Source organism: Rhipicephalus microplus, chromosome 1, assembly GCF_043290135.1.
Source record: "Rhipicephalus microplus isolate Deutch F79 chromosome 1, USDA_Rmic, whole genome shotgun sequence".
NCBI lineage: Eukaryota > Metazoa > Arthropoda > Arachnida > Ixodida > Ixodidae > Rhipicephalus > Rhipicephalus microplus.
The window spans coordinates 259,521,565-259,548,327 of NC_134700.1; the positions used below are offsets into that span (position 1 = coordinate 259,521,565).

General features: G+C 45.5%; 1 protein-coding gene across 1 annotated transcript in view; it reads left to right on the top strand.

Annotated features, from left to right (window-relative positions):
- The window catches only part of LOC142814685 (lachesin-like), a 50,816-nt gene extending 25,120 nt beyond the window's left edge, over window positions 1-25,696 (top strand). Inside the window, exons 2-9 of the mRNA XM_075893858.1 lie at window positions 3,609-3,754; window positions 13,984-14,191; window positions 17,628-17,786; window positions 18,669-18,797; window positions 20,376-20,666; window positions 21,928-22,038; window positions 22,220-22,306; window positions 25,139-25,696. Of these exons, the coding sequence (XP_075749973.1) occupies window positions 3,609-3,754; window positions 13,984-14,191; window positions 17,628-17,786; window positions 18,669-18,797; window positions 20,376-20,666; window positions 21,928-22,038; window positions 22,220-22,306; window positions 25,139-25,239 (1,232 nt within the window). The 3' untranslated portion in view covers window positions 25,240-25,696. The remainder of the gene's footprint in view (window positions 1-3,608; window positions 3,755-13,983; window positions 14,192-17,627; window positions 17,787-18,668; window positions 18,798-20,375; window positions 20,667-21,927; window positions 22,039-22,219; window positions 22,307-25,138) is intronic.
- Window positions 25,697-26,763: the final 1,067 nt, after the last annotated feature.

Consider the following 26,763-nt stretch of genomic DNA (forward strand, 5'->3'; position numbering starts at 1 on the left):
CCATACAGACGCAAGCAATATTGGTCTCGGTGCAGTACTCGTACAATGGCAAAATGAAGAAGAAAAAGTGATAGCTTACACCATCCGAACCCTCTCAAAAGCCGAAAAAACTATTCTGCGACAGAAAAAGAGTGTTTGGCAGTGGTATGGGCTATCAGCAAGTTCAGACCATACCTCTACGGAAGGCCGTTCCGTGCCGTCAGCGACCACCACTCACTTTGTTGGCTGGCGAACTTCAAAGACCCGTCGGGACGTCTTGCCAGATGGAGCATCCGACTGCAAGAATACGACATTACTGTAGTATACCGGTCTGGGCGAAAACACAATGATGCCGATTCCTTATCACGCTCGCCACTTGACTCTACTCCTTCAGAAGAAGACGACTAGACACTTCTCTGTGTGATGGAAGCCTCAGATGTTGCATAGCATCAACGAGCTGACGCAGGACTGCTCCCATTGATCGAGCACCTCGAAGGGCGTGCCGGCAGGTCCCACGTGTATTTGAGAGAACATTTCTTCATTCTGTCTCCGTGAAAATGTGCTATACAAAAAAAACTTCGGGCATAACAAAGAGAAGTTCTTACTCGTCGTTCCGTTAGCAATGAGACCCGAAATCCTAGAAGCTTGTCTTGATGAACCATCGTCTGGTCACTTGGGCGTCAGCCGGACATTTGCCAGAATTCATCAGAAGTATTACTGGCCCAAGCTGCTGGCGTCCGTGCAGCAATATGTGAAGACATGTCGCGAATGTCAAAGGCGCGAAAGACCACCACTGAAGACGGCCGGCCTGCTCCAGCCCATAGAACCGCCTGCTACACCATTTGAACAAGTTGGAATGGATCTTCTTGGACCCTTCCCAATGTCATCATCGGGCAAGAGGTGGATCGTAGTCGCCACCGACTACTTAACGCGGTATGCTGAAACCGGCTGCCTTGAGCGAGGAACGGCAGCTGAAGTAGCCAAGTTTTTCGTGCACAGCATAGTTCTTCGACATGGCGCCCCAAAGGTAGTAATCACCGACCAAGGAGCAGCCTTCACGTCAGAGTTGATGCAATGTTTGATGATAATGACAAACACCAGCCATAGGAAAAGCACTGCGTACCATCCCCAAACGAATGGGTTAACAGAACGCCTAAGTCGCATGATCGCTGACATGCTGTCGATGTACGTGGACTTGGAGCATAAAACGTGGGATGAAATCCTGCCTTACGCAACGTTCGCCTATAATACGGCCCTCCAAGAGACCACCCGCGTCACCCCATTTCAGCTTGTCTATGGTCGCATAGTCAACTCTCGACGCCATGCTCCCAGTCGACAATGACCACTACGAGCCATCTGACATTGACGAATTTCTGCAGAAAGCTGAAGAAGCACGCCAGTTGGCAAGGCACCGAATACGTCAACAACAGTTCAAGGATGCGGACTACTACAACCTGCGCCGCAGGGGAGTCAAGTACCAGCCAGGTGATCAAGTATGGATCTGGACACCAATGCGACGCCGCGGCCTGTCAGAACAGCTCCTTCGACGGCACTTTAGTCCATACAAGGTCCTTCGCCGGCTAAGTGACCTAACTTATGCAGTAATCCCTGACGGACAAGAGCACTCGAAACGGCAAAACCATGCGGAGGTCGTCCACGTTGTCCGCATGAAACCATACCACGAAAGAGACTGAAACATCTACCCCCTCGACTATTAACCTTCCGAATTCATGCATCGAGACGATGCGCATTTCGGAGGGGGAGTAATGCCACAGAGATTGCTCCTACTAATTATTTTACAAAGAGGACCAATGGGACGCTATGTGAGCGTCTACAGTGCCTCGCAACCAACGAGACGTTATGTGGGCGTCTGCAGTGCCTCGCAACCGACGAGACGCTATGTGGGCGTCTACTGTGTCTCGCGCCTGCTCACGCATCTTGGGCAGAGCAGCTCTTGCCTCGGGTGGAGGAGCACGAGCCGGGAAGCCTGACGGAGTTGTACCATCTAAGTAGAATATATCCCGCAAGATATAAAGACACCTGTCCGTGGTGTTCACAAGTACCAACACTCAGCCACATAACATGGGAGTGCACCCAGAGGCCCACACACATCGACAGCCCACACATCACAAAGCAACCACACATGTTTCACAGGCAGTGGGAGGCATGGCTTGCGGACGAGGACAAGCAGAGCCAAATAGCTTTGCTTGACCAGGTCCAGCGAGCCGCTCGTGCCAGCGGAGCCCTGGACTGAGGGCCCGACCAAACTGCCTGCATTTCAATTTTTTTTTCTCTGAATAAAGTTTCTTCCTCCTCCTCCTCCTCCTGTTCAGAAAGGGACACGTAGGCGGAACGCTTTTAGCGGACTCTTCTTTGTGACATAGCTACTTTTCTGGGCACAAGTTCGCCCTCAATTAATCATTGTGTGTGTTCCCCCTCTTGTATTACGTGACAATACTACACCACGCCCCCTAGCGTACGGCACCGCCGTTGAACATGCGATTGTCAACGCCTTCATGTGAAGTCATTCCTAATTTCTCGCACGCCCGCACGTCGGGGTTTGCCTTCGAGGGCGAGCCACCGCCGCCTTGCGCGTATCATACTTTTTATCGGCATACCGTGAATCATCCGCTGGTCGCGTCCATCCGTCGTCTGTCTGTCTGTCTGTCTGTCTGTCTGTCTGTCTGTCTGTCTGTCTGTCTGTCTGTCTGTCTGTCTGTCTGTCTGTGTCTGTCTGTCTGTCTGTCTGTCTGTCTGTCTGTCTGTCTGTCTGTCTGTGTGACGCACGGACGGACGCAGGGACGGATGCACGGACAATTAAATAGACGGTCGCATGGACAGACGCAGGGACGGACGCATGGATAGACACACGAGAGGACGGACGGATGGACGCATGAATGAATGCACTAATGGGTGGACGAACGCACGAATGAACGCACGGGCAGATGGATGGATGGACGCATGAACGAACGCAGGGAGGGACGCACGGTCGTATGGATGGATGGACGCACAGATGGATGCACAGATGGACGCACAAGAGGACGACGGACGAACGAACGGATGGACGCGCGGATGGACGGAAGCAAGAACGAACGGATGGCTGGAAGCATGGACGAAATGACGGACGCTTCGCCCCACTCATCATCATTCACTCCGTGGATATGCTGTGATTTTTATTATTTATCATACTATGAGTAACGTTCTACAGTATCATACCATTTGCATTTTCCAGCGTATGTCCATTTCGTTATATGTGCAAGTACCGCTTTCTACGGCAGGTTCAAGAACTAACGAGAGGTGGCTACATACGATTATTACGGGACGCTCAGTCAAAGCCTTAAGGAGCTTCCCTCCCGGAAAATTCTCCTGAGTGATCGTGGCAAAGTGTTTCTCTTTTCTTTTGTCGACCAAGTTTTGCGCGCCTCCAACAATATATTCACGGTAACTTCATAACTTCATGTTCATGTGCCTTTACACGCGCAAAGGGTGCCGGTTCGACCTCGTGACCTTAGGAACTTCTGCATATTTTTTCTCGTGTATGCTTTGCGAACTCAGATAAACTCTTACTACGTACAATTACGCTACCTCGAAACTCAGTTCCTCGCTAATACCCTTTTTTTGCAATGCAGGTACCACCACAATGGTGACCCAAGCAGAACCCAGCGTAACGCCCCATGCTGAACCACTGTTCGCGGAGCTGATACAAAACATAACGGTGCCTGTTGGCCGAAAGGTGACCCTGTCTTGCGTCGTCGACAACCTCAACAACTACAGGGTGAGTTATCTCTTTGGTGGCGCGCTCGTCCCAATATTTTGAACGTACAGGTCAATTTACGAATGGAAGGTCGATAAGCAGGAACGAAGCTCTACAACATCCGCCTCAGCGAAACAGTGGCGAGTGTACTCGGATGCTGACTCGAAAGCCGCTGGTTTGATCCCAGCTGCGACGCTCACATATCGATGGAGGTGAAGTGGCAGAGTCCCGTGTACTGCGCGATTTCAGGACACGTTAAAGAACAGGAAATGGTCGAAATCCGGAGCCCTCCACTACGCGTCTCTCATAATCTTATGGTGGTTTCCGGATGTAAAACCCCTTATATTATTTTGTACTATGAAGTTCTATAGAGAAGCCTATTTAAAACAAGCATCACGCACAGTTTGTTGCGAGGACAACATTGACATAACGCGCACCCGTACAGTTAGAACTTCATAGGTTCGTCTCTGCGGTGTCTGACAGCCGCGTTTTTATTAGAATAATGTAGCGCTGTGTAATTTCAGCGTTGTGTAATGTTGAACGCATTTGAATGTTGTTTAACGCACTTTGAAAACCTAGGTTGACATAATGTCCTACTTATCCTTTGTTAATTTGCTTATTGGAGAATGCACAGGATGGCAGCTACACGTCTTATTAATCTTCAATATCTTCTCATTTTGCAACATAATTTACTCTAGCGTAATCCATCCATCTATTTCACTAAACTTTACTGTCGTAAGCTGAACCAGCAAAATAACGGTTCGCTTCTTTTGTCAAGCCACATCTTAAGTGTGTCTGAGAAGTCGCGGTAATCTCCCTTACGCTGAGCACAATCCTGACATTTAGCGCATACGCCGCCTATTTTTCACGCGTTTTTGTTGCTAACCTCTCCAACAAGCCAAGCTGATTAAGCCAGCAAGAATTTTGTTGCTTCAAACCCACGCCCACTAAGATATCTGGATTTACAAACAACGCAAACAACGTACGGTTTTACGGCGTGATCGCTTTGAAGCAGCAGAGGAAAATTCTCAAGGAGAGCCACGGTGGCTGTTGTGCGAGCCGAAGGAACCTCACATAAAAGTAAGACCTCTTTACCTTATCGCGAGGGCGCACTTGAATTAAGCACTCGGTGTTTTGCGTGAGAATAGTGTGTTCGTTATATCTCCACTAAGTGAACAATGAGGCAGAGGCTTACCATCTCGTACGAGCTTCCAGTGACAATAGATGAACGCCATGCGTGCGCCACAGTACGCGCGACCACGAAACGCTCAATGCGCGATAAAAACAGACCCGCTTCGCGCACCTAATTCAGCTGTCTATGGCAACATCATCGCCTGCTGACACCCTGACAGAGAAACGGGATGCGTCTTGTTTGCGCACACAACATACGCTAAGCGGCTTACCGGCGATCACAAAAGCTATGGCTTGCGAACGGAAGCTCCCATGCACGAAGCTCTGATCAGCATAAGCGGTGCGACGCGCGTGACTGAAAGCATTGCTTTTAAGCTCTTTATCAGCCTCGTGTGGATGACGTTAGAACCAGACTACATAGCTGTGTCTCTCGCATACCACTGTCTTTTTTTTAATCGGGTAAAAAAATTTAGTTAGCGCGACATTCGAGAGATAGTCGCTGCAGTCGTGTACGCTCATTGCTGTCAGCACCCATTTATGACGTGCGGAGCACAAATGAATGGAAGCGTTGTATGACAGAAGGACACTTCTCTGACTGTGTCGAGCATTTTGCATCACCCCATGGATGCGCGAAGTTTCAGTGCAAACGAGAAAACTGCAGAGGTGAAAGAGACGTAGACGTGGGGTCACGATTAGTTGCTGTGCTTGACGTTTTCATCCATGTTACGGTCAAAAAAAAAAAGCTATTTCGCTCTTTTTTTTCTTTTTGCTTAACTTTCCTCACTCGTTAACCTGTAGAAACCGAGTGAAAAATTCGGCAGATCTCACGTACCTTGGGAATCATTCTTACGTGAAGCATGCGCCTGCAAGCTGACTGTGTTGTAATTTTTTATCGGGCAAAACGTTACGAAGTTGCGCTAAAGATATGTACATATTCACGCACTGACATACGTTAAACATACGCATATGTTTCATATTACCAGTTGTTCGCAGTTGCATAATGATGTCAACAGCATCATGGATATTAGCAACACCATAAGCGATAAGCTGATATAACGCGCTGCTGCTCGCGAGGATAGCAGCCCTGGACACTGCTACATAAAGAAGCTTAAGCGAAAGACACCTGACTTCAATTGATGTTTACCCGACGTTACGGCTGTATCGCAAGAGTACATATGTAATGTTTATGTAATTGAAAAGCCAGCACTTCAGCCACTACGGACGTTTCACGATCATAGGGTCTGTTTCAAAAGTGGTTCCGAGACTTGGCGTGGCTCTGTGGCAGAATACTTGTTTGCCACGCAGAATGTTGAGCTTCGATTCCTGCTAGGACCCTGACATTCAGTCTTTGCATTCATCGAGCCAATGTTACCAATGTTAGATTTCTTCTTAATGCTCACGCGTTAAAATTAGCAATGTCTGTTCTCTCCGTTCATGGTTAAATACAAACTGTGATCACCTGTAGCACACACCTGCATAGCTGAGGCACATACCCACCCGCGAGTATGCACCACACGTTTGGTGGATAGGGTTTGAGGACGTACGCTGCTACTTAAACTGAACACTGCTACTTAAATGAACTTGAGCGCATGACACCTAACTATCATTGACGTTAAGCCGACGTGACGAAAGTATCATTTGTGTACTTATGTAATGTTTATAAAATTGGATAGCCAGCACTGCAGACACAACTGCCGTTTCTCGAACATTAGGGTCTGTTTCAAAAGTAGTTTCGTTACCTGGTGTAGCTCTGTGATAGAATACTTGATTGCAACGCACAATGCGGTGCTCTGATTTCTGCTGAGACCCTGACATTCAGTCTTTGCATTCATCGGGCCAACGCTGCGGATGTCAATTTCTTCTTAACGCTCACGCGTTAAAATTACCCATGGCTGTTCAGCACCGTTCACTGTCAATCACCTGAGGCACATACCCGTATACATGAGGCACATATCCGCCCGCTGGAATGTGCCCATGTCTGGTGGGAAGTGTTTGACGACGCACGCGACGGGATTGAAACATTATACATGTCTTCACCAGCGTGTCATATTCGTCAAACCTTCCTACCTTCCCACACTAGTTTTCCTTGACGCCAGGCTAAGGGGGTGATAGGATAGATAGATAGATAGATAGATAGATAGATAGATAGATAGATAGATAGATAGATAGATAGATAGATAGATAGATAGATAGATAGATAGATAGATAGATAGATAGATAGATTCATCTATCCATCATCCATGGATGGATGGATGGATGGATGGATGGATGGATGGATGGATGGATGGATGGATGGATGGATGGATGGATGGATGGATGGATGGATGGATGGATGGATGGATGGATGGATGGAAGTGCCTACAGTACGCTGAGAAATTCTTCGCATTTATTAAGTGCTGCCTTCCAAGAACTGAGTTTCAACTTTCAAAAACTTTGGAGGGACAAGTTATTTCACTGCAGTCAAGAACAACACAAAGATTTTAAGAAATATTACGGCAGCGTTGCACTAACATGCCTGAAGGAAGTGCGGAGATAAGTGGCCTGCCTTGTTACTCTTGATTTTCTCGTCTCTGTCTCTACGCTTGTTTCTTGTATCTATTTCTCTTTTATCCGTGTCTTTATATGAATTGCTTTCTCACTCATTTTATATTTATTTATTCCTCTCATCCCGTTATTTTTCTAACCTTGTTTCGCTCTTCACTTCTCTATGACTGTCTATCTTTATTTTTGTGATTATTCTCTTTCCTCCTCCTTATTTTTCTCTTCCCCTTTCTTTCTATCGCGTTCTATCAATTTCTTCGTTTCTTTCTTTCTGTCTGCATGCTTTTGTGTTGTCTTTCTTTTCATACCTCAATGTATATATTTCCTTTATTTTCATCTACATTCAAGTTCCTCTTTCTTTCTGCCGCTTTATTTCTCTGTTTTTTTCCTCCTTTTCCGACCTCTTTCTGCTTATGAAGCATCACCATGTGCGCAAACACTCTCTTTCTCTATTTCCCACCTGGTAATAGATTATTGAACAAGGCTGCAGCATCAAGTGGGCTAGTGGCGCTTGTATTACTATTGTAATACTTGTAGAACGAAACACAAAATATAGATAGAAAGTAGCGCTTGTGTGACCATTCAAGGGCCGTCACTTCAGCTAGCTGCCTTACGTGATAACCCTGAAGTCAGGTAGTTCATGACATATATAGGATGGGTGTAGGAAAGCGTGTTCTGTCAAAAGGCATCTACCCGCGACTGACGGCGACCTCGGTAGCCCACGTGCACTCCACGACCCCGGTTTGGTGCTGGACGCTGCCAGATTCCACCATCTAGTCAAAACTGTGTAACGGCTGCATTTAAAGGCAATCAGATCGGCCGTAGCAGCCTTGTGGGCCAAGCGTAATGCCGAGCTCCTTCTCAAGTTCTTGTTATCAGCCCATTACACGTCTGGATACTTCGTTGCGCAAACCGTACCGAATAATTAGGAACCATCGAGATAATCTTAGAAACTTTCGACACAATTACGAGTTTCCGTTTCGTGGCCACAAGTTCGGCCAAATAAAAAGAAAACGCTGACTGCTGCCTTTTTCAAAGTCATGATCACGTGACAATATTTGACCAATGGAGGAATATGAAAATATTGTGGCATTAGATAACGTCCTGTTCAAATCCCGGCTGCGGTGGCTGCATTTCTGATGGAGGCGGATATGCTGTAGGCCTGTGTGCTCAGATTTGGGTGCACGTTAAAGAACCCCAGGTGGTCGAAATTTCCGAAGCCCCCCACTACGGCGTCTCTCATAATCATATGTTGGTTTTGGGACGTTAAACCCCACATATCAATCAATTAGACAACGTCCAGGACAGCACTCAAGCATGACCGGGTCTGAGCTGGACAATACGGTCCCTATACTGCCCTGTAACAAACCTAAAAAAACCTCGAACCGGAAGTCACGCCAGGGGTGCATAGAAATTCGCAGGATTCACCGAGTTCTGGGAGAAGAGAATTTCAAAAAATGAGGGATGAATGAACAAACCAGCTAGCGTTATCAATCAAATTACAGAATTGGATAACAAACAAATAAAACGTAGAAGATTATCAAGGTATCGTGAAGGGTAAAGCGGTGGCGAGATTACTTCTAGAAAACCGACACCGGCGTTTGGAAGCGCGCACTGATGGATGGGAAGGTGCTGCATTATCTTTTTTTTCTCTTTTTTATTTTTCTATTAATCTTCCAACGCTCTTCGTTTCGCGGCCCGGAAACGACGAGATCCATAAATGCGAGACGCGTATCTACGAATCGCCGAGAGACCTGCGTGTCCGTATTGACGAAGACAAATGCGACGTTGCGAGAGCACCGACGTGCGCCACGAAATGTCTGCTTCGTTACTCGCACGTGTGTTTGGGTGTGAGAAAGGAAGAGGGTTGGGTGCAGCTACACATTTCGTGCACGAGCGTACGCGCATGTGCGCTGGATGCGTGCCCACGCACGAAGCGCGTGTGTTTGTATAAGCGTGCGAGAAGGGTAAGTTTCGCATTTAGCGCGTGTGCGTGAGTGTGAACGCGATGTGCGCCCACGCAGGAGGCACGGAAAGCCCGAGACGTAAATCTGAGTGCCGCGCCAAGGAATCGAAATCCATACCTGCCCTTCACTCCAAAGGTATAGCGAGACGTGGATTTGCGAGGTCTGCCAATAGTGCAGACTAATTGAGCAGTGTAGAAAGCCAGATAAATGACGATCTTACTCTGCGTCCACCTGATGATTGATTGATTTGTGGGGTTGATTGATTGATTTGTGGGGTTTAACGTCCCAAAACCACCACTTGATTATGAGAGACGCCGTAGTGGAGGGCTCCAGAAATTTTGACCACCTGGGGTTCTTTAACGTGCACCCAAATCTGAGCACACGGGCCTACAACATTTCCGCCTCCATCGGAAATGCAGCCGCCGCAGCCGGGATTCAAACCCGCGACCTGCGGGTCAGCAGCCGAGTACCTTAGCCACTAGACCACCGCGGCGGGGCACGCGTCCACCTGAAACCTTACCTGCAACGTACAATACAGCCTCACTTAAAAGCCCCTCATAGCTCATTGATTCGACTGAAAAATTTTCCACTCCACGAACTGTTATACAGCGAAGGTGAAAATAGACCTGACGTCGCATGAAAAGAGGCGATTCTTGTGACTTGAGTCCATCGGATGCAGAGCTTGCCGTAGTGTCGATTCAGCTTTCCGTCGAGAATGAAGAATAGGGTACATACCGAGGCACGCAACGCTGCAATCTCCCTGACGTGGAGTGTGACCTGGCTCTTGGCGCGTGAAATGGTGTCGCCAGCACGGAGATCAAAGCCCTCGCTTCGATGGGTGCGATTTGTAAACAACCATCGGGCGTGCCACTGAGAAAGAACAGCTGCGTATTTCATCTCCCACAGACTCGCTGCACGCATTTCCTGGGACAAAAAAAAAAGGGCGGGGGGGGGGGGGGGGCTGCGTAGTTGACGAAAGGCACTTTGTTGGTTTTACGCGACGACAAAGAAGTCGCAATATGATGCAAAAAAAACAAAAAAACTGAGAGGCTTTGGTTTCAAGCAATCGTCGAGTGCTGTAGGCTAATAATGATAGCGTGTGGGGAATCGTTGCAATACACATTGCAATATAAATATTTAGCACCAATAACTATTGCGTTGTTACTGAAAATAAAAACATTTAAGAGCAGCAAAATTTAAAACCCTGCATGAAAAAATATATTACACGTAAAAAACTCTTAATTGTCGCAAGCAAGCGCGTGTATGTATATATATATATATATATATATATATATATATATATATATATATATATATATATATATATCTATATATATATATATATATATATATATATATATGTGCGTGTGTGTGTGTGTGTGTGTGTGCGCGTGCGTGCGTGTGTGTGTGTGTGTGCGTGCGTGCGTGTGTGTGTGTGTGTGTGCGTGTGTGTGTGTGTGTGTGTGTGTGTGCGTGTGTGTGTGTGTGTGTGTGTGTGTGTGTGTGTGTGTGTGTGTGTGTGTGTGTGTGTGCGCACGCCAACGTTCTTGGTAGCGCTGAGCTTGTATGGAAGTCGACAGCATCACAATACCTACTACTTATATGCTGCGTGGTAATGATGGTTTATTATTATGTGTTAGGATATATGCGTATTGGTTAGCTGTTTTTAGTTGAGATTCAGCAGCTCAAGAGAGGGAAATCGTGGTGTACCACAAACCATTATTGCCCGTATGAGACGACAGCCAACTGCTGTCGTCTCGGATTCGTCACGAACGTGCGAAGTGACTTAATCTGTAGCGCGACCTCGGCAGCTCGCGCCTCGCAGACAAGCGCACAGCGAGATGCGCCGTTACGCCACGGCTATTTTCTCGACTCTCTCGCAATGCCGCGAAATATATAGCACGTATAAATTTAAGAGGCGCGCTCGTTTTTTCAAACTGAAATTTTATGGCACCAGATAACAGATCACGTGTTTCTGCCCCACCCGGCCCGAACATTCTCGTACTGGAACGTGGAAAAACAAGACGGCATAAATCTCACCATGCCCCTCGGGCCACATCCTTAGACGCGACCTGCGTGGCTCGAAAGTGTTGTAATAATGGACCGAGCCTCGCTTGAAGACGCCCGCCGCCGTATGCGATGTGAAGACGCGACTAGAGAGAAAAAGATGATGAAGAAGAAAATGGCTGTCAGTCGTTTTTTACAATCAAGCATTGAAGCAATGTCCTCCGTGCTCAACTTGTTTTTAAGCGCGGAATTCTCTTCATTTTATCTGCCGCTTCTCTTTCTTCTTTTGTGTCTCGCGCGGCCGGTTGTGTCTCCGCCATCCCCCTCTCTCTCTTTTGTCAGAAGGAGAGAGAGGAGGGCCACGAGTGAGAACTCGGCTGACGTGCACACGAGCCGCTCGTAATATATGTGGGCATTTGCCCGAGATCGTTTTTCAAAAACCTGGTATCCTCCGCTCTTTGACGGTTGTTGATCCCCCGAGAAAACCGAGCGGGCGCCTCGTCTTTGAGTGAGGAGCGTGATATGTATAGTGTATATGAGTAGCCGGGGCCCGGGCACGTCACTGGTAACAGAGTATGCACTCCGCCCTTGTTTCGCCTTGTTCTGTCAATATTTATGTCCGATCAATCGTTCCTGTTCTTCTTTAACAGTGTTCGTGCCCTCTTCTATTTTGCTTTAGCCATCCCCGAGCGAAATTTACGGTCAACGCTCAGCCAAGAACGTGTGAATTGAAGCAAATTTTGACAAACTTGGTTCCAGTGTCTGTATAAACAGGACGTTGTCAGTATGCAGCCTGGGTGAACGCCTTTTCGCGCCATACGCTACCAGTTAAGTTGAGTTGCACTATTTCTTTTTTTGGCTGTACACGAAGTTTTGTTGCCTACTACAGCAACCTTAGCATTCGCGAAGCATGTACGGCGTATTGCGATGTCACTTAGGTCATTCAGACCGGCGCGTACAAGTAGCCACTAGTTAGGTAACGTTAACTAACTGAAGTACGCAAACTGCTTTGAGCTAAACTGTCCGTAAAAATCCCGCATATCACACTTGATTGCGCTTTGTAGAATATGCTTACCTTATATAGAACGAATACTCCTTCATTTTGGAAGCAGCAGAAATGTTGAGAGTGCCACTATTGGCTCCTTGATCGGAGTTTTGATAATAAAATGTTAACAAAACAGCAAGCAATAGCTTCATTGTCGGCGGATTCTCTCTTTGTAGTGAAAACTGTTCATTGGCGCTATTCGAAGCATAAAGAAAAATAATTGCTCGCTACAGACATGTGCCTCTTTTTTTATGTGATTTCTACTGGTGCATAACTCAGTATGAACAATCTTTCGGCGGCTATATTTTGAAGGAATATTCTTAAACCTCATCAAACAAGTGCACGCTCTAAGACTTACTAATTTGCTCTTTACAACCCCTATTTCACCACCTCTTTGCAGGGTACCAAACCGGTTACTTTTACCAGGTTTACCCCCAGCGTTTTCTATTCATCTAGTTTTTTTCATTTATTTTCTTTTACTATGCACCAAAAAATACTATGCACCATAAAATTGTAGAAAAATTTCAATCACTCTAATTATGTACGGTAATTTAGGTAATTCTGTACCTAAATCTTACTTCGCAGTACGCGAGTAACTACTGCAAAGTAATATTGAGCCATCTCAATGTTCACTGAAGTTATTGAATTTAAAACAATATTTTGTCTTGACAGTTGTGAACCAATGTTGTGTCGCCATTATCTTCTCGAACTACAATGCATAGCATGCCTCTAACTTGTACTGTGACCTCAAGCAAATTTTCTGCACACCAATTATCGCGTATATGAGATGATGCTCGGCACTCTATAGCATGCAGCCAGGAATGAACGTAAACGATTGATAATTACCGGACAGTGATTATACCTCGCCGCGAAGAAATATTTTTCTCTCTCTACAGTGGCACACGGTGAGCGTGTAAAAAAGAAGACGACCAGAACTGAACATATGCGGGTATTTAAAAATGGTAATCATCCTAACAATCACTTCAAAGAGAGACGCTTATATGTACTGGCCACGTGAACGAGAAGATTCTTGAATTTCTTCCGTTCATCCCTCCACTCCAGGCAAAAGTGATTGATTGATTGATTGATTGATTGATTGATTGATTGATTGATTGATTGATTGATATGTGGGGTTTAACGTCCCAAAACCACCTCATGATTATGAGAGACGCCGTAGTGGAGGGCTTCGAAAATTTCGGCCACCTGAGGTTCTTTAACGTGCGCTCAAATCTGAGCACACGGGCCTACAGCATTTCGCCTGCATCGCAAATGCAGCCGCCGCAGCCGGGATTCAACCCCGCGACCTCCTGCAGGTCAGCAGCCGAGTACCTTAGCCACTAGACCACCACGGCGGGGCATCCAGGCAAAATTGAAAAAGCATTCATGTCATTACGATCGTCACCACGTCAACGTTCTCTTTTGCCTTATACTTTATTCTCTTCTTCGAGGCGGGAAAAACTGTTCACCCACTGGTCAAACAAAAGTAGAACCGCTATATCATAATTTTTCGTACGCGCCACTGCTTCACGCCTTACAAGGCGGAATCGTCTACTGTTCAGGTGGCCTGGATGTACGTGGAGAAGTTCACGCTCTTGACACTGGCGAAGAACGTGATCACGCACAACTCCCGCTTCAAGGTGACCCACAACGGCCACCGCACGTGGCACATGCACATTCACCGCGTCCAGGAGAGGGGCCGGGGAACGTACATGTGCCAGATCAGCACATCGCCCATGAAGTCTCAGGTCGGATACCTCAACGTAGTTGGTAAATATGCGCGTATTATATATAAACACGCTTCTGTTTACTGCTGTCCAAGAAGTGGTGGACGTGTACTTTTCAGTGACGCGATATCCGCACTTCTCACCCTGTCTGTCAGAAGCAGCAGTCATTTTTTTTAGCAGTGTTAGCATTTTATTACTTGTTACTGAATGAATGAATAGACTATATTTAAAGTCCGGCAGTTTTACCGGGCGAGGTGAAGGAAGAGGGGATTAACCCCTGTCCCTTCCCACTCTCCCTTGATCATGATGGCGGTGCCTCAGGTGACCGCTCGAAGTCCTTGCACCCGGGCGCCATCCTCGGCTTTCCGGACGGCCCAAAGCTAGTCGGCCAGCTCGTCGCTTGTGAGTGCCGCCTCCCAGCGGCAGCCCAGCTGACGCCGCTGATCGGCAACAGTGACCCACAAAGTTTTGAAACACGGTTTATTTTTTCACCATGCAGTTCTGAAACGTCATAACTCATTTGCAAACGCCTCTGATTCTGAAAATTTAGTCACATTTGCAGCCGTGAGCTAGAATAGACCGTAAAGGGGAATACGCACCGTATTCCTAACGTTTTTGTCAGAGTGACCCCCTTTCATGTGTTTCAGATTGCAAAACAGTTAACTGATCTAGTTTGTTTTTTTTTTTCTTCCAACCTTTCCAAGGTGTTAGCAACACAGTGACATCTATTCCAGAGCCTTTTCTCGTTGACTGAAGCCTACTTAGTAAACAAGGCGTAGTTGCCGTTCTAGATGAAATATCAGACCACAAGTTTATAATACTGACGCTGAATCTTGGCCATGAGCCCAAAGAACGAAACGAAGTGCGAGTTGTCCCTGCTTCTGCACGTGCAACTGACGTGAGCATTAAGGATGCACTTTACGAACTATTTTCAAATTTATTTTCTTTCTACCAATAAGGTGGATGAATATCAAGTAGTTGTGGATATTTTTCAAAAATCTCGTCTTAAGTGCACCAAAGATTTTTCACCTATAAAAAGAAAATGCGTATAGATTTCAAAACCGCGGCTTACTAACGAAGTCGTTCGCTTTAACGGGAAGAGCCTCACCGCGGTGGTCTAGGGGCTTAGATACTCGGCTTCTGACGCGCAGGTCACGGGATAGAATCCCGGCGGCGGTGGCTGCATTTTCGATGGAGACGAAAATACTGTAGGCACGTGTGCTCAGATTTGGGTGCACGTCAAAGAACCCCAGGTGGTCGAAATTTCCAGTGCCCTCCACTGCGGTGTCTCTCAAAACCGTATGGTGGTTTTGGGACGCTAAGACCCACATACCAGTCAATCAATTAAGGATGACAAAAAATAGCATAGTGAATGCCGGCCTACCACCCAAAAATTTGTATTATTAATGCTGTAGTGGGTATAAAGCAAGTGTGCTTACAGCAGTTACCCAATGAGTGTTTAGAAAAGGCTCTGCAAGGCCGCTTTTCTAGCTTTCGCTGTGACTGTGCTGCGCCTTCTGCTCAGGCATGGCGTTTTTTTTTTTACTCGCGAGTGGTAAGTGAACGGAATGAGCTTCCAGCAGATCTCGTAGAACGCTTGACAACAGCAGATTTCATTCAGTCGCTTAATGCTCTTTTGTACACCCTTGAAGTATAATTAAATTTTTTTTGCCAATGTTCACTTGTATGTGTCTACGTATGTGCTATTTTTTTGTTTTTTTGTTCTTTTTTTGGCAATACACAATTCAGTATCGATAATCTTAAGTTTGACGAAGTACATAAATTATTTATTCTGTGTGCAATATGGATTACTAGCATATCGAAGATAATAGTTATAGTGCAGTTATTTACTACGGTGCTTATCGTTTTAAGTGTTGCTATTATTTCTGTAGGGAAGAGTACCAGAGTCTTGGAAGAACGCTAACATCATCTTAATACATAAGAAAGGAGATGACAAGGACTTGAAGAATTACAGGCTGATCAGCTTGCTCTCTGTAGTATACAAGCTATTTACAAAGGTAATTGCTAACAGAGTAAAGAAAACATTAGAATTCAATCAACCAAAGGAACAAGCAGGATTTCGAACAGGCTACTCAACAATTCACCACATTCATACTATCAATCAGGTAATAGAGAAATGCTCAGAGTATAACCAACCACTATACATAGCCTTCATAGATTACGAGAAGGCGTTTGATTCAGTAGAAATATCAGCCGTCATCCAAACACTGCGGAATCAGGGCGTACAGGAAGTATATATAAACACTCTGGAAGAAATCTACAGGGGATCAACTGCTACCATAGCGCTTCATAAAGAAAGCAACAGAATACCAATCAAGAAGGGTGTAAGGCAGGGGGACACAATTTCCCCAATGCTATTTACCACGTGCTTACAGGAGGTTTTCAGAAGCCTAGAATGGGAACAGTTAGGGATAAGAGTCAATGGAGAATACCTTAGTAACCTGCGCTTCGCCGATGACATTGCATTGCTGAGAAACTCAGGGGACGAATTGCAACTCATGATTACGGAGTTAGACAAGGAGAGCAGAAAGGTGGGTCTTAAAATTATTCTGCAGAAAACGAAAGTAATGTACAACAACCTCGGCAAGGAGCAGCGCTTCGAGATAGGTAATAGTGCACTTGAAGTTGTAAAAGACTATGCCTACTTAGGGCAGGTAATAACCACAGAGCCGAACCACGAGATTGAAGTAACTAGAAGAATAAGAATGGGGTGGAGCACATTCGGCAAGCACTCTCAAATTATGACAGGTAGATTGCCACTATCCCTCAAGAGGAAGGTATATAACAGCTGTATCTTGCCGGTACTTAGCTACGGAGCAGAAACCTGGAGACTTACAAAGAGGGTTCAGCTTAAATTGAGGACGACGCAGCGAGCAATGGAAAGAAAAATGGTAGGTGTAACCTTAAGAGACAAGAAGAGAGCAGAGTGGATTAGGGAACAAACGGGGGTTAAGGATATCTTAGCTGAAATCAAGAAGAAGAAATGGACATGGGCAGGGCATGTAGCGCGTAGACAGGATAACCGCTGGTCATTAAGGGTAACTGACTGGATTCCCAGAGAAGGGAAGCGGGTTAGGGGGAGACAGAAGATTAGGTGGGCCGATGAGATTAAGAAGTTTGCGGGTATAAATTGGCAGCAGCAAGCACAGGACCGGGTTAACTGGCGGAACTTGGGAGAGGCCTTTGTCCTGCAGTGGACGTAGTCAGGCTGATGATGATGATGATGATGATTTCTGTAAATAAGTAGTCATGGTGTGTAGCATGTCGTTATCGCCTATTTTGTGTAGTATGAACGTATTGCATCATTTTTTTTTGTATTCCTACTCCTGCTTACAACCTCCTTGGGTTAACAGAATACTACAAATAAAATAAAGTTTTTCTTTCTGAAAATATAAGCATTGTTTTTGCAGTTGCCACAAATATGAGGCAGAAAATTTTCAACATGTCGTGAATCGCAGTGCCGCCCAAAATCTACAACAATCTGACAAGTGACAGCACGGAAGTGGCTGAAGGTGGCGAAGTGTCATTGCGCTGCGTGGCGAATGGGACACCGGAACCGGATATCACGTGGCGGAGAGAGGACGCCCAGTACATCTCGCTCGACCCATCCAAGAAAGGTCAGAGACAACCTTGGTGACGCCAGAATGCCTAGCGATACACCATGCAAACACTGTGGAGGTGTTTAGCCTTTTTTATGTGCTCCCTGAGGTTTTTACCAGAACTACAAAACCCGTATATATAGCTTTCCTGAAATCCGAATCGCCCCGCCACGGTGGTCTAGTGGCCAAGGTACTCAGCTGCTGCCCCGCAGGTTGCGGGATCGAGTCCCGGCAGTGGCGGCTGCATTTTGATGGAGACGAAAATTCTGTAGGCCCGTGTACTCAGATTTGTGTGCACGTTAAGGAACCCCAGGTGGTCGAAATTTCCAGAGTCCTCCACTACGGCGTCTCTTATAATCATATGGGGGTTTTGCAACGTACGTTAAACCCCACATATTAATCATCAATGAAATCTGAAATGAACCTGAGGTACTTGCTGATATACTCTCATTATACATTGGTTCAATTTGTGAGCCAATAACATCTGTCAGGATAATGAACCCGAGAATAAGCGCCAAGTATGAGCCGCTTAATAAACCACACTGTGCTTCCCATATAGATACGCTCTGCTTTGTAGATTCCATTTTTCAGACGCTGTTCGTTTCGGGCCTCGGACTCCTTACTCCAGCAGAATGCACTTGAAAAATATTAAACATGTTATCTTACCAGAGAGAATTCGTTGAACAAAGAATGTCCCTGGACCTAATGTTTCGACGTGTGTGCTTGTCTTCGTCAAGGCAGCAACTGTTGCTTTCGCTTCATTTTACGCAGTAATGGACTGGTTTGCTGAACTTCGTGACTAAGCCGTGACTCTCGGTGCATGCACTGCGATAAGCTTATCGTGCGCGTTTGTATGATTGCACTTCTCGTAACGGTCATGTAATCCTCTACGATTCGCAGCATTGTCGGTGAAGGGCACCTGGCTAAACATAACGAAGGTTTCCCGCCTGCATATGAGTGCCTACTTGTGCATTGCAACCAACGGTGTGCTGCCCTCGGTCAGCAAGCGGATCGTCCTTGCAGTCAGCTGTGAGTACGTTAGAAGTCATTAGAAATCCGTTGCTGTGCATTTGAAGAGCCTGAAATTACATTAGCATTTGTAAAATGTATGAGTCTGTTGTGTGGTAGGTGACGAGTGAATGATAAAAGCTTGTCAAGTCACCACGAAAGGAATGTATAACTATGTGCAGAGATCATGTCTGCATGCGAAGGGCTGACTCTTCCTAACTTGTCTCATAAACAGGAAGAACGACGGCCCTCTAGAAACAAATTTGTTCCCTTCCCGTAAGGTTATTCATGCAATCTAAATCCCCCGAACATGCTTTATTCTCTGTAAGTTATTTCGTCAACTTAACTTAGGAACAATATTCGCGGCATTTTACATTGCTTTACAGAAAGGATATATATCCAGTGATCGCTAGACTTAATAAAATTCAACAGCGCCATTGAAGGCAACTGCGACCGTGATAGTTATTTAAACACACATGTTCGACTCGCAGTAGCGAACGTTCAGTAATAGAACAAACTTAAAGAAAGACTTATAATATACCCCGTTTAAATAAACTATCAATTTAATTATGACCCGATGAAGTCAAATCAACAACTGTTTCTTTCGGTCTTCCTGTCTTCAACCGGAATACCAGCATGTTCTCCAGCACGCACCAGCCAGTATGTTGTCAATAGAAACTTTAAAGTGAAAGGTTTCGATCAGCTACGAGCCACAACACACATGGGCGCTCCTTTCACGCGTGTACTTTCGAAACACCACGAAGTTGCGTAACGAGCGTCACAAGGGTGCTCTAGAGCCAACGACCATCGTTATCTGAAAACCTCGAGCGTAGGCAAATGGGGGCTATCAATGCAAAGTGGTATTCAAATAAAACAAGACGATGAGAAGATCAAGTTACAAGTTGGTGGCACGGTAGCTTATGTTAGAGGAAAAGGGTTAAACTTTCCGGTAATCCCCGCTTAATAGGCGGGTGAAATTCCGCAGTGTCTGCAGAACCACAGAATTATTGGGGCGGCAGTGAAAGTCATTACAAGCCAATGTTACTCGTGCAAGAAGTTAAATTTATCTCGTGACTCCAGCCTACAATAATGCTATCTCTCAGAAAAACAGCGCCATCAATCTGCTGAACGTAGCACCGCTTTTCACACTGTGCATCTTTTTGTTCTGTTTATGCGCGAAAGCTTATCCCCCTTCTCCCACCATTGCATTGCGATTTGTGAAGGATGAACGACGAATGCTTAGGGATGGCATCATGACCTATCCTATTTACCTGCGGCTAAGTACGGCTTATCATTTGTCTAATATTGGCTCCGGCCGGTTAAATGATGAGTAACGTATACGCTGATGTCAAATATGGGCTATACGATATAGCTGGTAATCGCTAATTTCGCCTAATATAGGCTATCCGCTGTGGTAACAACACTAATTATTCAACCTGAATCAAATCATGCTCTTGCACACGAATAGGCAAAAACCTGAGTTCACTGTGCCTCAATTGTTGTCTTTATTTTATTCGTCGAAGAAGAGACAACCTCCACACAACTTAAACTGAGTGATTTTCAAGCTAAGGTGCGAACGTTTGCCCTCTGTCGCTCTAGTCGCACCCATGATCTGGATCCCGAATCAGCTGGTCGGTGCGAGCGTCGACTCGGACGTGACCCTGGATTGCAACCTAGAGTCTCACCCAAGATCGGTCACTTACTGGACTCGGGGGGCGGACCGTTTGATACACCAGAACGTCAAGTACTCGGTGGTCACCATGCAGCACACCATGTACAAGGTGCGCATGCAGCTAGTCGTACACAGGCTCAAGCCGGAAGACTACGGAGAGTACCACTGTGCCGCCAAGAACACTTTCGGCGAGACCAAGGGCACCGTCAATCTGTACGGTGAGCGACGGCGGTTATTATTAGCTGCGCTTTAACAGAGTTCTCAACGGCCCATTTGGACCAAGTTCTTGGCAATCCAGTCGCAGATTTCTGCTTTTGTAATCCTAGAGACAACCTTTGCGATCTTAAATCGAATCAGCCCACACTGATGAGTTATCATAAATTTCTTTGTTGTCGCTGTTCTTCTCATTTCACGTTTCTTTTGCACTCCTATAACAACGCAGCTTCATTCCTATTGTTGGTCGTAAAATTTCATGGCGCAAACGCAAAACGCCAGAATGAAGGGCCCTTAACCACCAACTTGCGCGTCCCTCTGCTAGTACATGTGCTCCCTCCTTGCGTTTTCACGTCGCACGATAAAGAGGGACATTCGTAGAGCGGAGCAGGCGAACCAACGAACGTGTTCCCCGTAGATTCATGCTCATGCACAACTGCAATGCCACAACTGAGCTTCGACCTCCGTTTTAGGGGCGCGTTAGCAATTGAAGAGAAACGGCATATTTTTCATTGCAATCAGGCATACAGAATATAACCCGACATTAGTTTCAATAAAGAAAACCACAAGACAAGCATGAAAATCACGTGCTGGATGAAGAGGCACTTATGAACGATGGGAACACGCTATACCCCGCATATCCGGTAAAGATTAGGTGGCAGCTGTTTTGCGCTTCACACGAAGGCTTCGAATGACGTCAAACGACCCTGCATTATCCCCGTATATGTTTCCCGCTCTCGTATATAAAATTACGGCCCGTATACCAACTCATTGAGTTCAATCCAAGATTGATATGGGTAGACAACGTTAAATTAAAGACACAAGCTAGGACAGAGTGAACACAACGCTCGACAAAATGAAGAAACTCACCTTACTGAAAATGGCTGCGCAACCAATCACGGTCTACACCAGCGACCACAAAGTGATTATCACTACCATTACTATTTAGTAATAACAAAACATACACCCCTCCTCCACATCAGCATGTGTGGTGTTTGATACAGTTTCACTGACAATTCACGCTCACATGGCGGGATGGCAGCGATTTCCTCAAGTTTAGGTTAGTCCCCGCGTGTTTGTTATTATTTCATATAGCCATGTGCTCTACGCTGTTGTCGTGGGCAAGTTCCCATTCACACAGTTCTCCAATCCTGTAAGCTATAGAAATGAAAACGTGGCGGCCAAATATCACATTACTCAAAGCATGTAAGAGACGATTACCTCTGTTATCGTATACAATTAAACCTTGTCTACGCTTCTCAACAGAGATACCTGCAAGCTCCGGGCCTACGTCCCACTCGACGCTTATCTCAAAAGGACTCCACGGAAAGCTACTTGTCAAAGAATGGAATAACTCGCCACATTCCCGCAGCCCCGGTGAGCGAGGCACACGGTGCTTCTCAGAGAGTAACATATGTCACGAATCGCAATGCTCGTGACCCTCGTTTTCTTTTGAGATTCATTCTCCGTATTTAATTTACTCTACGGTACATTTTATGTACTCAGTTTTCTCGCGTTTCTATTGTTTGAAGATGAGTATATTAATGTCGTCTTGCAGGCTCGTCGCGCGACTGGTGGCACAACTTGTACGGTAACGAGACAGATCCCTGGTCTCCGCTTGCGCCTGCTGTGGTGAACCTTGAAGGTGCGCGATCACTTCCGTGTACGTCACAAATTGCAATGCACGTGACCCTCGTTTTCCCTCGAGGTTGATGCTCTGCATTTCATTTATGCTACAGGACACTTATTTTATGTGCGTGGTAGGAGTTTCGCTTCCCCTATTCAACCACTTCTGCTATTCCAAGCGCTTCTAATGTTCTTCCGGGCTACTTCTGTACAACGTAAGCCTAGATTGCACGTCGTTGCTGTCCGCCTTGACTCCGTATCAAGAGAAATGCATTCTTTTATCCTATGCCGAGCTTGAATCACGCGAATATTTACCGATTGCGTGAAATTGTTAATTTTATATTCTTAAAAATGTGAAGCACGTAACGTAAGCACGCAAGTTTCCCAGTTGCATCTTGCTTAATAAAAAAATTATGCCAATTGGACATCTCCCATCTGTAGATGCTCACAGAGTTCACCTGATGTAAACACGCGGGCGAAAAGATTTTGCGAAGCACTGCTTCGGTGATACGTGAATAAGGTCACACAAAACAAGTGTTCGCCAGTGTTTCAATAAACAAGCGCAATAATAAGAAAATAATCTGTATGTACAAGTAAGGCGGTTAAGACGGAAAGTGTGGCTAGTTTGCACCGAACATAATTGGACATTGTTACTATAGCGTAGCAGAAGACGGGCACGAAAAGAAAAAAAAACACGTGGTCCGGTGTGGCTCCGTGTCTCTTCGTCCCAATCTCATTTTACGATATAATATTCATGTCTTATTATAGCTTGGAAGGTATCTTAAATCAATTTTGAAGTTTGCTGCGTAAGCGGTCGACTTCATTGCGCTATTGACACCCTCAAAATAGACTGTTGGGGACCCCCTACTTCCCTCGCGTGACCACGCTGCAGCAAGTAATTATACGCGTAAAGTCTACACTCTTGCAATTTATTTTATAACATCAGGCTACCGTGATTGGCAGCGCCCAATATATACGAGAAGTAACGCGATTTCTTGCATGATGCACTAATTCCGAAAGCACAATGGTTCGCGAGCACCATACGCTACACAGCTAAACGCGAAGCATTTATTTGCGGACTACCTACCTACCTACCTACCTACCTACCTACCTACCTACCTACCTACCTACCTACCCACCTACCTACCTACCTACCTACCTACCTACCTACCTACCTACCTACCTACCTACCTACCTACCTACCTACCTACCTACCTACCTACCTACCCACCCACCCACCCACCTACCTACCTACCTACCTACCTACCTACCTACCTACCTACCTACCTACCTACCTACCTACCTACCTACCTACCTACCTAACTACCTACCTACCTATCTATCTATCTATCTATCTATCTATCTATCTATCTATCTATCTATCTATCTATCTATCTATCTATCTATCTATCTATCTATCCGCATCTGGGTGCCTTGTGATCACAATTTCAACGTGGGGTAGACCGAGATTCCTATGGGGTAGTAAGAGAGTTTGGCGGTTATGAATGTCTGGTCATGACATGAATCATCTGAAAATTGCGTCACGTACGACATCAATACTTTTCTTGCAGACACATGTGGCACATACCACGGGCCGCAGTAGGCGTGTATGTACCACATATGTTTGAAAGTTTACGCCTACATATAAACGATGAGAACGGGCATTGGTAATTTTAATGTCAGAACGTTCAGCAAAACTGACATAGGCAGCGGTGACCCAATGAATTCAAATAGTATATTTTATGTTCCTGGCAGGAATATAACCCAATCATACTGCGTGACAATCAAGTATTCTACCACAGAGCCACAACAGGTCTTAAAACTTCTTTGTAAGAGGACATTTGCAGGCGTAACGTTGGCAAAACGTATATTGTGGTTGCAGTGTTGCTGATCTAATTATACAAAGTTTACATATGGATTGCAATGATACAAGCGTCATCTCAGATTGGCGTCGATTGTATTTAAGTGCAATCCACTGAAGTTGGTCTACATGAACTATCCATGGCTAGGAGCGCATCCAGCGACTCGATTTGGGGGGGGGGGGAACGGTCGCTTGAAGTAACACCAGAAGGGAGAAGGGGGGGGTCTGTCTTCCTGCTTTTAGTAGCATGAAAACCCTGTCATATCCGAAATACTGTTAATATGTGATCACAGTAGTCCCACTCAATTGTTATAGTTGGTGATAAGAGGTGAATGAAAGGTACTGAAGAGAGTGGGGTGCCGACACAGGCTTTAAGGGGATATGGGGAGGGGGGGGGTGATCGCCTCTACCACCCTCCCTCTGGGGATCCACCTCTGTCCAGGGCTACCATCCTCGCAAGCACAAGCGCTACATTTCGAATTGCTGTTTCTGACACCGGTAATACCCATGTTGCTGTTAACATCGTTGCGCAACTGCGAACAACTAGTTATGTATGTAACAACTGGTTATTGTATGGCATTGATTTCCATGGTATGTGGGTTCTGCCGGTTTTTTTTTCATAGAAATACACACGCACTATCATCCTGATCTGTATGATTACTTGTTACGAAATTCGATGTAACGCTGATGTCACATCGCTGATATTGTTGCGCCTCGTAAATATTAGAAACTTTCACGTACAGCGGTTGAATCCTGCAAAATATTATTAAAAGTTTTCAAGTGTGTACATTGTAGATTTAGAGCAACGCAAATGAATGTCATTGTTATCATTTAGTTCTAAGGCGTTTATTATAAGCCTTACCTCGTGAGTGAGTTCAACGAACGCGATTGCTTTGATTCGTGACGCTTTATCTTAAAAATAAACGAGAAATCTTTTTGGCTCATGACACCTCATGATGTATTTACATATCTTTGAATTCGCTTTTGCAGCCACTGCAAACTGCGGTGCATGTCCCAGCACCACAAGCGCAACGCTTCCCGCCAGGCTGCTCATGAGCTTATTGTCCCTGCTAGCAACTGCAGTTTCGTGATCACCAACAGAGAAGCCTTCAAAATGAAGCCTTCATCACACACATCTCACTGCCACGGAAGGCACTCCGGGACACATATCCTGCTGCTGCAAAGATACCTGCAATCTCCGAGTGTTTGTGTGTGGGTGCGTGCGCATGTGATAGACTCCGTTCAAAAGTCTTGGACCCGGTTTCTTCGTCAAACCTCCCAACTAATTCACCACCTATAATTAACTAGATCCGCTTCGCTGTTTCCTACGAGCTCGCGATCACAAGCTCACCAACTTTCATAGGATCTGTGAACACCAAAACTTTCCTAGGCATTCGATGAATCCACCATTACAGGTACATGACACTTATTATTGAGTGTTCTGAATCAATTTTCGTTTAACTAAGAACAATCTGTTGAATCGATGCAGCGCATCAAGCTATCCAAAGCATTTCTATTGTGTGCTGTTATTACATGTGTTACATTACATTTGTTGCATGTGTTCTGTCATTACCTGCACGCCATTCATGCTAGACATTCACGCAGAGCACTATGAAAAAAGGCACAAAGCTACCACCCACTGGCCCTTCGTTTTCCTTTTTTTTCATTGATCCTGTGCTGTTTCCTGGCCCTTTGTTTTCAACACACGGGGTAAATATAAAAGATACAAGGATGAAACTGCGAAATGATACGATCACAGCCAATGCTAGTAAGCAGCCTCGAAAGCCCAATTTTGTATTGTTTTCACTCATTGTGCGCGGTAGAAACGGAAAAATTCGAGAATCGTCTGGTTCATGTGAGAGCAAATCAGCCATTCTCATAAACAGTGTTCTATATTTACTCGCAGTTTTGGTGAGTATATTCGAAACACGCATCACGCAAAACCACGCTCTCGAATTTTTGCCTGTAAAGCGTGCTTTGTTACAAACGTATAAGGACCGCAAAAAAGCCAACAGTGCTGTTGACTGGGGGAAACTGAGCGACTTCGTCCTTCCCAAGCAAAATACTATTATTATTATTATTATTATTATATTTATTATTATTATTATTATTATTATTATTATTATTATTATTATTATTATTATTATTATTATTATTATTATTCAGGAAAGTGATACGACTGCTTCTTTTTCTCTTCGAGTTACGAATATTTGAAGCAAATAGCCCTCTCGGCAAGCGAAACTGAGAGCTCAGAAATAAGTACTCCTATATCAGACAATATGCAAAAAAGTGCCGCCACATCCACGAAGTGAATGATGATGAGTGGGCGAAGCTCCGGAGGTAAACCTGGTAAACCATGAATCCTCCGTACATTTTGCCCACTCGATTTTATTGCAACGCTCCCCCTAGCGTACGTCGCCGCACTATATCGAACGATGACACGCGCCATATGTGGCATCATTCCTATTTTATAACACCTTGCATCTTTCATAATCAACTACACGTACCGCCGTCTAGTTTATAACATCTTGCATCTTTTGGATGGACGGACGGACGGACGGACGGATGGATGGATGGATGGATGGACGGATGGACGGATGAATGGATGGACGGAT